At 36.7% G+C, this 14088-nt stretch overlaps 1 protein-coding gene across 1 annotated transcript; it reads left to right on the forward strand.

The window, feature by feature from the left end:
* Positions 1–238: 238 nt before the first annotated feature.
* Psma1 (proteasome 20S subunit alpha 1) lies at positions 239–12119 on the forward strand. Its single transcript, XM_047519472.1, has 10 exons — positions 239–371; positions 1740–1784; positions 2039–2140; positions 2256–2359; positions 4537–4625; positions 5372–5442; positions 5564–5693; positions 8223–8302; positions 9860–9970; positions 11751–12119. Exons 1-10 carry the CDS (start codon positions 369–371, stop codon positions 11805–11807), a joined length of 792 nt encoding a protein of 263 aa, XP_047375428.1. The 5' UTR covers positions 239–368; the 3' UTR covers positions 11808–12119.
* Positions 12120–14088: the final 1969 nt, after the last annotated feature.

The raw sequence follows: 14088 nt of genomic DNA on the forward strand, positions 1-14088 counted from the left end.
GCCGGTTGGATAAGAAACTGGCTGGGCTCTACAATAGACGGCGAACGTCGCTGAGGATCCAAAAGGGCGACGCGACGGGGCGAACCGGCAGCTCTTAGTTGCGGCGGGGACTCGGGGATCAGGGTTCCCCACCAATCTCAGTCCCTTGTTCTTCCAAGGCCCCGCCCATCCCCGCCGTGCGCGCCGGGAGTTTTAAGGGCGGGGAAGCGTTGAAAGCCTATCGATAACTCTGGAATAGACTGCCCTACCCTGCGCCACCGCCGTCAAAACGCCGCAGACTTCTCTATCGGTCGCCGAGCCGTGGTTTCGGCAGCGCTCCTGGATTCGCCCGCTTTGCCGGAGCTCACAGCCAGGTCCGCGCCGGAATTATGGTGCGTTAAATCCCGGTCTTTGGAAGCTTTAGGGCAGAGGTCCGATGACTGGGAGAAGGTGATCTGCCGCTCTTGTCATCCTTGAGGCGGCCTGGGGCTACGGGCCAGGGAGCCTTAACCGACGGGAGGGCTCCGGCCGTGATTCAGCATCTCCGGCCTGTCTGAAGGAGTGGCGGTCGGTAGTCAGTGAGGCCTTTTCGCCGCGGTTTATTTCACCTCCAGGGAAGGAGTCTCTAGCATTTCTTTCTCCATCAGTTAGCCGAGTTCGCCCCAAATTCCTTAAGAAAAATAGATTCCGAGAGGTCGTGAGTGAACCCTCGTGCTATGTATGGGAGAGGAGAAGAAAGGGACTTAACTTGGAGGCCTCCCCATCACGGACTTGACTCCAGGATTTGTGCTATTGAACCATGTCCACTTTCCTGGTGTCCTGCTTTACCTGTCATCTAGAAAAGGCCCGTTTCAATCACTTTGTTCAGTCATCTGGCTACAGATGAGGAAAGCTAGACTGAGGGAAGTGTTACGTCAGGGTACAATATAGGTCTCTGAACTTCAAACGAATCTGTCATTTCTGCACTCGACCTTCTCATCCCCACGATTATTCTCCAAGTACTGACAGACTTTAATAATGTCATTATGGGCGGTAATGTTCTATCACTGTAGCTATTTGTATCCACCGCTAACTTCCTGAGAACATTTTTGTGTTCATTCAATATGAATATTTACATGTGCATAGTGAGATTTCAAAGATAAATCAGACAAGTCTCTAATCATAAAGACAGAGATGTGTAAAGAACTGTGGGACTACGTGTTGGGGGAATTTGGGGAGAAAACATGGAGAAGACTTCAAGAGATAGACATTTGAGCTAATTTAAAGAAAAGGAATGTTTTTGACCGTTTATTAGTGTCCTTTGTAAGACAGCAGCATAAGCAAAGACTGGAGAAAAATTAATGCATATGAACTTTAACACTTACTCACCTGGAGGGAATGCTATGGAGAGTGGCGGAGTAGGAAACTGGGAAGATAGGACCTATCTAATCTAGTCTGTTCTTCCCTCCCTCACCACTAAATGGTAAATGTAGAATTGGCTTGTAACAGTATAGTAATAAAGTTCCAGCCACGTTGTGTTAACAGAATTGCTTTAATATTGAATGGAAACACATGGAAGCACATTTTTTGCTGTTAAGAGTAGGGGTTTGGGCTGGGGTTGTGGCACTTGCCTAGCACATGTCAGGCACTGGGTTCGATCCTCAGCACCACATAAAAATAAATAATTAAAATAAAGGTATTATGTCCATCTACAACTAAAAAAAATTTTTTTAAGAAGTTGGGTTTATAATATACTTAGATCTTTTTTCTTTTACTTTCAGTTTCGCAACCAGTATGACAATGATGTCACTGTTTGGAGCCCTCAGGTAAAATAATGTTTTATGCCATGTCTGTGAAGAGGCTTTTCAAGGCTGTAATAGGTTTAGAAACTTGTGTGATTATAGACTGTGAGGAAATTAAATATCATTTTGAACATTTCTGGAACTTAAATTTATAACAAAAATAACTTTCCTAGTTTTAAAAACATCATTTGAAAAATAACTATGCTTGTCTGAGGTTTGGGAACTCTTGATTTTTAATTTTCTAAGGTGACTCATGATGTGTTATTTTTTCTCTTTAGGGCAGGATTCATCAAATTGAATATGCAATGGAAGCTGTTAAACAAGGTTCAGCCACAGTTGGTCTGAAATCGAAAACCCACGCAGTGTTGGTTGCACTGAAGGTAGGTAAAGCCATACGTGTATCTTCCTCCTTTAGAAAACAGAACTATGTAAATTTCACTGTATAAACAATAAAGTTTTAAATTTACTTTTACATCTCATCATGTCTTTATTTAGAGGGCACAGTCAGAGCTTGCAGCTCACCAGAAAAAAATTCTTCACGTTGACAACCATATTGGTATCTCAATTGCCGGGCTTACTGCTGATGCTAGACTGTTATGGTAAGTAGAATCATGAAAAACAAAAGTATCTCTTAATTCATAATTGATTTCTTTTCTAGAACAATTGAGGTAAGATATACTAACACTTGAGAAATCACTGAATAATGTACTACTTGTTAACATAATGTATTATTTGAAGCCATGTATGTCTAAGAAGAGCTTGACATTTTTGTCTAATATAGAGAGAGGTGAGCCACCCTTACTTTCTTTAATACTTCAGTATTTATTAGACTTTTTTTTTTTCAAAGCTCCACAGTGGATAATGTTGAGTATAGAAAGGTGATTCAGATTTGGATCACGTCTTCAAAGAACTTAAAATCCAGTTAATCTAGGTAGGAAGTAGAGAGTAACAGGTAAATTTCTATGAGCAACAAAAGGAGATAGAGATTGTTTCTGGTTAAGAAGCAATATGTAAATGAAGAAGTGAGGCTTTAAGATCAGACAGATACAATTCCTATTTCATCATTTAATTTCTGAGATTGAGCTAATTACTTAACACTCAGATTTTTCAGTATTTTATTTTTCAAGGATATCTTGAAGTAGGCACTTAACACAGTGCCTTTCAGGTAGCATGTGAGTGTTTGTATGTTAAGGGTAGAAGGTAGTTAGCCAAACTTTTAAATTCATGATTTGATTAGGAAAGAAAGAATACAAATAGTAAGGGTAAGCCTTTTGTTTAAGAGTTTCAAGTTATCCAGCCAGTCCCTTCCTAAGTCAACAGTATAGTGAAGTAAATATTATGGGATTCTGTTTGCTTCTAAAAATGTGAAATGTGTAATGTTGTCAATCATTTAACCCATTCTATCTAAAATATTGCTATGCCAACATATATTTAATGTAAAAACTTTATTAATGAGATATTATACATTGGTGCAAATCTTTGAAATTTGATGTGCATTATATATGTACATCTCAATAAAGCTACTTCTCAGTGGCTTAGTTTCCACATATCATTAGTGTCTGCCATATTGGAGAGTGTGGTTTTGGACCACCTTGGGTAATTGACTTTTAAAACACGCTAAACAGATTGCTTGGTTCCTCTTAATACACATTTGATTATCAGGGACTGCGTAAGTAGCTCAGCGGTGGTACTCTAACATGCATGAGGTCCTGGATTTGACTTCAGCATTGCAAAACAATATAAATATATTTGACCATCAGACGTGACATACAGATACTGGACAAAGCAACATGGAAAGAAGGAGCATGTTTATTTCTTGTTATTTAATCCTCTAATAGGTATGAGTTCCTTTTTCCCCCAATGTTAACCTCACTTAAACCTTCACAGGTTTAACAATGAGATTCAGCAGGCTAGTGTCTAATATCTAATGCAGCTTATGATGAAAAGTAACATCTGCATAACGTGTAAAAACATCCTCTGTTGGGCTAGGGTTGTAGCTCAGTGGTAGAGCACTTGCCTAGCATATGTGAGGCACTGGGTTCGATTCTCAGCACCACATATAAATTAATAAAATAAAGGTCTGGGGCTGGGGAGATAGCTCAGTTGGTAGAGTGCTTGCCTTGTAAGCACAAGGCCCTGAGTTCGATCCCCAGCACCCAAAAAAATAAAATAAAATAAAATAAAATAAAGGTCTACTGACAACTAAAAAAAAAAAAAAACAAAATCCTCTGCTTTGGATTCTATTTCTTGCCATTGCTCTATTGGAGAGATTTTAATCTGTTTTCAAGGATAAACAAAAAAGAGTAGGTTTTTTTTTTTTTTTTTTTTTTTTTGGTTAAGACTTAGAATTAAAGACCTGCTGTTGCTGGCAGGGTCCTGTGTCACGTGCCTCTAATCCCAGCTACTCAGGAATTGCTGAGGCGCGAGGATCATGAGTTCAAGTTGCCCACGAGTTCAAGGGCAACATTGCAAGACCCTGTCTCAAAATAAGGACAAGAGAAGAGACTGAGAAGAGAAGAGACTGCTATTTTTCTCTTCCACCAACCTTCTGTATTCTATAAGTGCTCTGAGACATAAGATTTTCTAGAGCTAAGGAATAGTCAGTTGTAAGACCTCATATGGACCTAGAATTTAGCACCTAAATGTATCTTCTTACCTTTCTGGTTTCATTAAATGGATGTGATCCATGAAAATGTTTGGAAGTGAATTCAAACTGCTTTATTTGGATTAGCTCTCTGTGATTTGAGATTACTAACTTTTCTTGTTTCTTTTTTAGTAACTTTATGCGCCAGGAATGTTTGGATTCCAGATTTGTATTTGATAGACCACTTCCTGTGTCTCGTCTTGTGTCTCTAATTGGAAGCAGTATCCTTTTTAACATTAACATTTGTGGCTGTGAACTTTAAAGGGTTTTGATACTTCTTCCCTAGGGTATTAGGAACATGACTGTAAAACATGAGAATGATTCTAAAAACTTTTAAGGCATTGCATTGCTCTTTCACTAGCCATTATAAGCAATTTATATTTTCCAGACATATATAAACCCAGTTTTATGAAAACCATCCAAGCATAATTTTTGAGGAGATTTAAAGTTTCTTATTGATTCTAGATATCCCCAAAAGTCCTTCACCTCTTATATCCAAAACAAATGAGGTTCTATATAGAAAGAGATCATTTTGCTAGTATGTATCCTTAGGTTTGATGGAAAGTCAAACACATAATATTGAGTCAAAGTAGCCCTGTTCTATTTTATTTTCTCCCTATGAATTATGCAGTGATTAAGGAAGAAGTTAGAGGTCTTTGTTAATAATGTTTAATTTGAAAATAAAGTTAGTAGTTTAAGCTGGGTGCAGTCATGGACCCCTGTAATCCCAGCAATTTGGGAGGCTGAGGCAGGAGGATAGTGAGTTCAAAGTCAGCCTCAGCAGATTAGCGAGACCTTAAGCAACTCGGTGAAACCCTGTCCCTAAATAAATAAAAAAGGGACTGTTGATGTGGCTCAGTGATTAAGCGCCCCTGGGTTCAATTCCTGGTACCAAAAAAAAAAAAAAAAAAAAAAAAAAGATAGTACTTATTCCTTGGTAGAAACAAGCTCTTTAACTAGTTTTAAGAGACCCAGATACCAACACAGCGGTATGGCCGGAGACCCTATGGTGTTGGGCTGCTTATTGCTGGTTATGATGTAAGTTGATAGGGTATTGTTATATTTTAATGATTTTTTGAAACTAGAAAATCACTCATTTTTAGCCCAACCAAAGTCAAGAATTATGAGGTGTGTTTTTTGTTTTTTTTGTTTTTTGTAGGATATGGGCCCTCACATTTTCCAAACTTGTCCATCTGCTAACTATTTTGACTGCAGAGCTATGTCCATTGGAGCCCGTTCTCAATCAGCTCGTACTTACTTGGAGAGACATATGTCTGAGTTTATGGAGTGTAAGTGACAGCTTTTTTTGTTTTGTTTTGTTTTGCCTCCTCCAGTCTTTGTATAGTGAACAAATGGTAGTGTACTAAATAAGGAAAACTTTCAGCCTTACAGAAGGCGTTTTTAAAAAATTAAGCCTATGAAGTGTTTATTGTTTCTGTTATACATACTAGATTTTACTCATGGTTACCATAGTCATCTCAATCACTAGTAGACCTCTTTCAATATATAAATGTATCCCTAGCCTTAAAACTTCTTGATTCATTTGGTCTGAAATATGTCCCAGCCAGAGTTGGGAAGCATTTTCCCAAGTTGCTATTTGTAAGTTCTCTGTTTACAACTTTCAGTTTTCTGTGATTCAGTTCCTATTTTAAGCCACATAGACATTTCTGCATTAAGTAGTCCATAAACAGAAGTAAAAGGCGTGTAGCAATGGCAAAGTAAAGTAAAAGATGTAAGATGAGAGATAGGGAAGGTTTTCAAGTGCTTTTCTTCACATTGAAAGGAGAATCATAGGGCCATATAAACTTGGGAAGCACTAATTAAAGTTTAACATTTCAAATTGTGATAAATGGGTTGGGAGTTCTCAAGATAACCCTTAACATCTGGAGATTTGCTAGGACTCAAAGGACTTAGTGTGTAGTTGTACTCACAGCTAAGGCTTAAGCAATATGGTAAGGATATATAGCTGAATCATTAAGGAAAGAATCTAGAGGAGGCTTCCTTATGTTCTATCCCTTCTCAGAAAGAGTCACAGAGCATACTTGAGAGCATGTGTGTAATATTTCTGACCAGAGAAGCTCATTAATGAAACTTGGGTGTCCAAAGTTTGATTGAAATCTGGTCACATGAGCATGCTCTGCCTAACACATCCCAATCTGGATAAAATATTAATAAGGATTATATTGAATCTATAGATCATTTGGGGAGTACTGCTATTGTTATTATCCAGATGGTCTACTACTTAAGAATGGTTCAGTTTAGGATTTGACTTTATGATGGTGTGAAAGCAATATTTATTCAGTTCAAACTGAACTTCAGATTTTGAATTTTGATCTTTTTCTGGGCTGGCAATATGCAGTAAGATTCTCATGATATAACATCAGTGAGCCATAGGTCTCAGTCAGCTACACAGTTCTGAGGGTGAACAACTGTTATCTATAATGTACTGTGTTGCTAAGCTATGACATTTGATAGGATAGGTGTATTAAATGAATTTTTTCTTACATTTCAATTTACAGTGGGTTTATCAGGTTGTATTCTGATCATAAGGTGCATCTATGCAAATCTTCTGACCTCTGAACATGGGTGTCTTTCCATTTACTTAGGTCTTCTTTAATTTCTATGATGTTTTGTAGTTTTCAGTGTATAAGTCTTATATCTTGTTAAATTTATTCATGAATATTTTATTTTTGGTATTACTATGAACAGAATTTGGAGATTCTTAAGATCCAAGTCATGTCACCTAGGAATGGAGAGTTAGTTTACATCTTCCTTTCCATCTTAATTGATGTTCTTGCTAGACCCTCATTGTAATGATTAATAATTAGATGTGATAAGAGCAGACATCCTTTATTTGTTCCTGATTTTAAGGGAGAAGTATTATTTATTTATTTTGGTTCTAGGGATTGAACCCAGGGGCACTTAACCACTGAGCCACATCCTCAGCCCTTTTTAAAAAATATTTTATTTTGAGACAGGGTCTTGCTAAGGTGCTTGTGAGTCGTACTGAATTGCTTAGTCTGGTTTTGAACTTGTAATCCTTCTGCCTCAGCTTCATCATCTGCTGGGATTACAGGGGTGCATCACCGAGACTGTCAAGGGAGAAGTTTTATTAAGTATACTGAGTTTTCCTAAATACTCCCTTCGATTATTATTTTTATTATGCAAGCATTTGGGGTTTTATCACATGCTTTTTCTGCAACTCTTAAGGTGATTGTGCAGGTTTTTTCCCTTTAGTCTATAATGTATCATTAAATTAATTGACTTTTCAAATGTTAAACCAACTTTGCATTCCTAAGGGAAAAAAATCCCTTTTTGTCATGTTGTATAATCTTTTCAATGTTGCTGGATTCAGTTTAGATTATTTTGGTAAGGTTTTTTGCACCTGTATTCATAAGAAATATTGGTTTGTAGTGTTCTTTGATGACTTTGTCTGGTTTTGGTATCAGGGTAATACTGGCCACAATTGGAGACTACTTTTATATGGAGCAAATATGGGATCTAGCATTTTACAGAACACATTCTACAAAATTGTGAATGACATTTTCAAATCAGGGTTTCGATTTAGCCTAGCAAAATAACAGGTCAGGGTTAATAATAAAAATAATGGGTCATCTCATTAAGTAAAATAATAGCAATATTATTGCTGTTTAAAGAGTATATTACTAGCATTAAACACTTGGCTGTTATTGTTGTAATAACAAGAGTATGTAACTAACATGATTTCAGACTATAGACTTGATATAAGAAGCCTAGTATGAAATTACTTCATGAATTTCTTAATGAAATTAAGAAATAACTTAATTTATTACATACAGGCAACTTAAATGAACTGGTTAAACATGGTCTTCGTGCCTTAAGAGAGACACTTCCTGCAGAGCAGGACCTAACTACAAAGGTAAATATTATGTTTTCCAATTGTAGATAATAATATTACAGTTTAATCTAATATTGTATAAACTGGTAATTAAAGTGTGTATATTTATTTAATTTGGGAGGTGGTTGCCTTGGTTCACACTTTCCCTTTAAGTTGTTCAGAAAGTGATCTGGTTTTGAAATGCTATTTTTTAAACATGTCTTTTTGATATAAAGCAATAAATCATTAAGTCTAATGTAGAATATCCTTTTTTTCTCTGAGTAAATAGTAAATCTTTCTTTTATTAATGTAGTTAACAAATATGTATATATTGTGACTTACCATGTGCATACACTTTCTAAGCATTCAGCATATAGCAAGGACAATGAATAGCTGGACTTTTTTTTTTTTTTTTTTTTTTTCCACAGTAAAAAATAACAGTTTTATTTGTGACAAGCCCAAACTTTAAATACTCTAAAAATCCATCAACAGGCAAATGGGTAAACATCCTGTTGAGTATCCATACAATGAAAGATTACTCAGTAATTAAAAGAAATAAACTATTGTTACATGTTATAAGATGAATGATCTCAAAATTAGTATAACAAGCTGGACGAAAAAGAGTGATACTGTACAATGCCGTTATGTCAAATTCTAGTATACAAACTATACTAACAAAGAGTAGAAAAGTTCCCATGCCTAAACATGGAAAAAAAGGGCAGGAAATCAGAGAAGATTTACAAGTGGTCATGAACAGATTTTGGGAGTGACAGATATTTTTTTGATCTTGATTGTAGTGATGGTCCACGGACAGGGTTGCTACATTTAGCAAATAAGCATACAGGGTACCCAGTTAAATCTGAATAGTGGATAGAAAATATCAGTATTTGTATATACCATGTAATGTTTGGCATGAACTTATCCTAAAAAATGATTCATTGTTTATCTGAAATCCCAATTTAACTGGGCATCCTGTATTTTATCTCAAAACTCTTTTCATGTGTGGAATAGCTGGACTTTTATTGAACATTCTAGTGAGAGGAGTTAAATTGTATACACTCATAAAAATCATATAGGGTATTAAAAGATGATAAATGCTATAGAAAAAAATTTTTAAAAAAATGAATGATCAATTGGATGCAGGAAGATAATGTGGTAGACATAACTTAAAGTAGGGTGATCAGCTGGGCACAGTGGCACATGCCTGCAATCCCAGCTACTTGGGAGGCTTAGGCAGGAGGATTGTGCATTCCAGTCCAGCCTAGGTTATTTAGCAAAATCCCATCTCAAAAAATAGGTTATTATCATTTAATATCTCTGTGGAGACTTTATAGCTTATATAATCTTTTTTAGTCAGTGTTTACAGACAACAGACCATTAAGGTTCACTCAGGATAAGTAACAGTGAATATTAAATCTGTGTATGGCAGCAAGTGCCTACTAGTGTTCTTTACATATAAGTAGTTTTTAAAGTCTTAAATTCAAGTACTATATTTTTATTGTGATATTTTCACTTAACTTTTTATCATAAGCATTTTTCTGGCTTAAATTCTCTTTACTTATTTATTTTTTTGTTATCACCTGCTCCCCCCACCTTTAGAATGTTTCTATTGGAATTGTTGGTAAAGACTTGGAGTTTACAATCTATGATGATGATGATGTGTCTCCGTTCCTGGAAGGTCTTGAAGAACGACCTCAGAGAAAGGCACAGGTATCTAATTAGTTACAACAAAAGAGGTTTTAATTTTGTCATAAACTGCTGTTCCTAACTACTGTGTTAATCTACCATTTTTCTCTTTAATATCGAGATAGGCCCCTCATTCAAATAGCAACAGAAAAATTAAGAACTGAGTAAAGTAAATATTGACAAAAGGGAAAAGAATTAATGATTTGGTTATCTATTCCTGTGTAATAAGCTACCCCAAAACTTACAAATTTAAAACAGCAAAATTATTTCTCACAATTCTGTGGCTGACTAGGCCTCAACATTGATGGTTCTTTTGCTTGTGTCTCTTGGGATCTCATGAGTGCTATAGTCAGATGTTGAGGTGGAGCCAAAACATCCAAGAAAAATTTACTGTTGTCTTCTTTAGTCACTTTCTCGGTGTGTTAAGAGAATCATCTAGAATACTGGGTCCTGTGCTAGAATGACTGTGCCTCTGTTCATGTAGTCTCAAGGCCTCTCCTTCAGCAGGTTCTCTCTAGCAGGGTGGCAACTCAGAGCTTTCAAAGGCAAGCTGTCAGCTGTTCTTAAGGCTGAGACCTAGCATGGCATCATTTCTGCACATTCTGCTGTTTAAAGCAAGTCATGGGGCCAGCATAGATTTCTTTGTGAATAGGTACTGGGAGAAGTATTCACTGGAGACCATTGAACACTAGGTTGGCTTTTCATAAATAGTGACAAAAACCAGGTGCAGTGGCACACACCTGTAATCCCAGTGACTTAGGAGGCTGAGGCAAGAGGATTGCAAGTTTGAAGCCAACCAGGGCAACTTAACAAGACTCTGTCTCAAAATAAAAAAAAGAGCTCCTGGGATGTAGATCAGTGGTAGAGTACCTCTGGGTTCCATCCCCAGTACTGCAAAAAATAAAATTAAATATAAATAAATAAATGAGTGACAAGTATCAAAAAGTGTTTGTGAAAAAAGAAAAAAAAAAACCCTTTGATATGGATCTTGTTGCATATCAATGGATGTTTAGAACTATACACATTTGCATTAATAGATGGTTATTTGATAGCTATGTACCTGAAGATATAGTGTCTGCTACATAAATTTCTTCAAACTCGAAAAGATACGGTTGATAATGTGGGGGAACAAGATTTGCATTGTGTAAGTTGTCATAGCACTATTAGGAAGAATGCAGAACTTGCCATGCAGCTGGTTGGTTTGATTTTATTTTTGCTTTGTTAGCAGTAAATGGGCAAAGAATGTTTAAAAAAGTGCTGATTGGGGCTGGGTTTATGACTCAGTGGTAGAGAGCTTGCCTAGAATGTGTATGGCACTGGATTCAATTCTCAGCACTGCATATAAATAAATAAATTCCATTGACAACTAAAAAAATATTTCTTAAAAAAGTGCTGATTGTGTAGTAAGCTTAGTAGTGATAATACAAAAAAGGCTTTTAACTCTTGAGCAAGAGAGAGTCTGATAAAGTGGTGGAATTGTTTGATGAGTTTTAAGCATCAGAACTGAAATTTAATGTAAATCTTAAAAAGCTTTATTCAGGCTGGGTGCAGTGGCACATGCCTGTAATCCCAGCAGCTGAGGAGGCTAAGGCAGGAGAGTCTTGAGTTCAAAACCAGCCTCAGCAAAAGCAAAAGTGCTAAGCAACTCAGTGAGACCCTGAGGGCTGGGGCTGGGATTTAGTGGTTAAGTGCCACTGAGTTCAATCTCCAGTACCCCCCAAAAAAGCTTTATTCGGAAATTCAGTATTCAAAGTATCTCTCTTAACATCTTCTTTCTTTTTTTTTTTTTTCCTTCCCTATTAAGCCTGCACAACCTGCTGATGAGCCTGCAGAAAAGGCTGATGAACCAATGGAACATTAAGTGATAAACTTACATTATGTGTATTATTGAATATTTGAGAATGCAGAAACACATACTGATGACAGTAATGTATACTTTGAACCAAAAGATGCAGGGGTGGAGCTATCAGTCCAGACTGATTTTAGGAATCAGTCCAAATGTGTTTTTTCCAAGTAACTTCCCCAAACCATATAATGGGGTACATTTTTCTTTGAGAGGGTCTATATAATCATTTTCTAGAAAATATAGGTATACCCGTGTTTTTATATGAAGAAAGTAGTGTCTTTGGGGTTTTAAAGACAATTGTGAAATAAAATTGTTTCACCTTCTGGTGTACTGGGTTTTTGTTTTTTAAGTAACTTCAACTATGAATAGTAGTCTGGGATTACAAGTGGTCATTTGCCACATTTGCAAGATTATATTATCTTGTTTTTAATGATATATAAAAATGCCTCTTACCACTACAGGCTTATAACAGCTTCTAGTATATGGACTGGCTGCATGAAAATTCATGGAGATTTGACTCAGACTGCAAATTTCAGGATAGAGATTATTCTGATTAAAATCAAAGAAATAGCTAGGTACACTAGCACACACCTGTAATCCAAACTACTTGGGAAGCAGAGACAGGATTGTAAACTCAAGGCCAGGCTCAGCAATTTAGTGATAGCCTATCTCAAAATAAATAAAGGGCTAGTGCTCATTGGTAAGAGCATCCCTGGGTTCAATCCCATTACTGGGGGGAAAAAAAAAAAAAGCCTACTTAAGAAACACCACTTCCCAACAAAAGTGGTGAGATTGGACTGGGGCTATAACTCCATGGTAGAATTCAGGCTTAGCCCACTCTAGGCCCTAGGTTCAATCTCTAGCACATACAATAAAAAGCAGCAATATTATTAGCGTATGAACAGTTTTTCTATCCAGCCAGCAGATGGCAATAGTTAGAACTCTGAACTTGGGAGTTTTTGCAAAGATAATAAAAGATTTTTTTTTTTTTTCTCAAACTTCTTATCCTACCCAGGGCAACTCCAGCATAATTTGTAGACTGCCTTCTATTCCCATGAGCTATGTCCTCAGATATTTCAGAAATTTTTATCTTAGATCATGCAGAATTAAATTAGGAAATCATAAAACAAAAAATCAAAAATTTCACTACTCCAAAACCTAGAAGGTTTATTTTCTTTTCTGAGATAGTACGTATTTCTAGAGAGGAGAGGTTTTATTTGTAAATACTAACCCATATTTTTAGACCTAGTTCTACTAATTAACTGCTATTGGCTTTGGGCAAGTTACTTAGCCCTGTTTTAAGGAAGCCCATTGGAGAATTTAAGGATAAATGAAAGAATTGATAGCTTCTAAATTTACAAAATGTTAGTTTGTTTTTTTCAAGTTTCCCAAAACTTAAAAAGCATCAGTTTAAATCTCTGTGACTACTTTTGGGAAAGTAATGGTAAAAGAAATTGGCAGCCCTGTTGAAGGAAAAATCTCTAAGCATTGTGAGGAGTTAGTCCCTGCTCTAGAAGTAGCCTCAAGGGTCTGCCATTTAAGTTCAGGAACAGACCACAAGTATCATGACTATCTGAACTACAATGGAATTTCATCAAGTACATATAACTTTCACACATAACAAAAAAATACAGTTAACAGAGGGACTCTAACCACCTACCTCCACACTCAATGCATGTATAGTCTGGGGAGGGAACAGAAGTCGGCTATATGATAAGCTGCTCTTTGCTTAGAAAAGTCTATCACCTGTGCCTTTCATTGGGTGAGTTGTCTGCTGAGTGATTCTGTTTACTGTGTGTGCTTATTTTTTTGTACCTACTCCCTAAATGCAAACTACTAATAGTTGACTGGAACTCAGCTGAAAAATAAAAAACAGTGGTCTTTATTTTACTTTGGAGGCAATGTCAATTTTTTCAATAAGTTTTTTTTTTTTTTTTTTTTTAGTCTAGCACACTGACTTTAGGACTTAAAATTCTTGGTGGGCTTGGTGGCATACACCTGTAATCCCAGCGGCTCAGGAGGCTGAAGCAGGAGGATGACGAGTTCAAAGCCAGCCTCAGCAAAAGTGAGGCACTAAGCAACTCAGTGAGACCCTGTCTGTAAATAGAAAATACAAAATAGGGCTGGGGATGTGGCTCAGTGACCAAGTGAATGCCCCTGAGTGCAATCCCCAGCACCAAAATAAAAAAAGAAGAACTTAAAATCTCCATACCCCAATAAGACTTTACCCCACTATGTTACAAAGTTTATCATTATGCCCTTTGCTTTGTCTGGTCTGTAGTTATTCCATTTAGTC

The sequence above is a fragment of the Sciurus carolinensis genome, chromosome 11 (genome assembly GCF_902686445.1).
Source record: "Sciurus carolinensis chromosome 11, mSciCar1.2, whole genome shotgun sequence".
Lineage (NCBI taxonomy): Eukaryota > Metazoa > Chordata > Mammalia > Rodentia > Sciuridae > Sciurus > Sciurus carolinensis.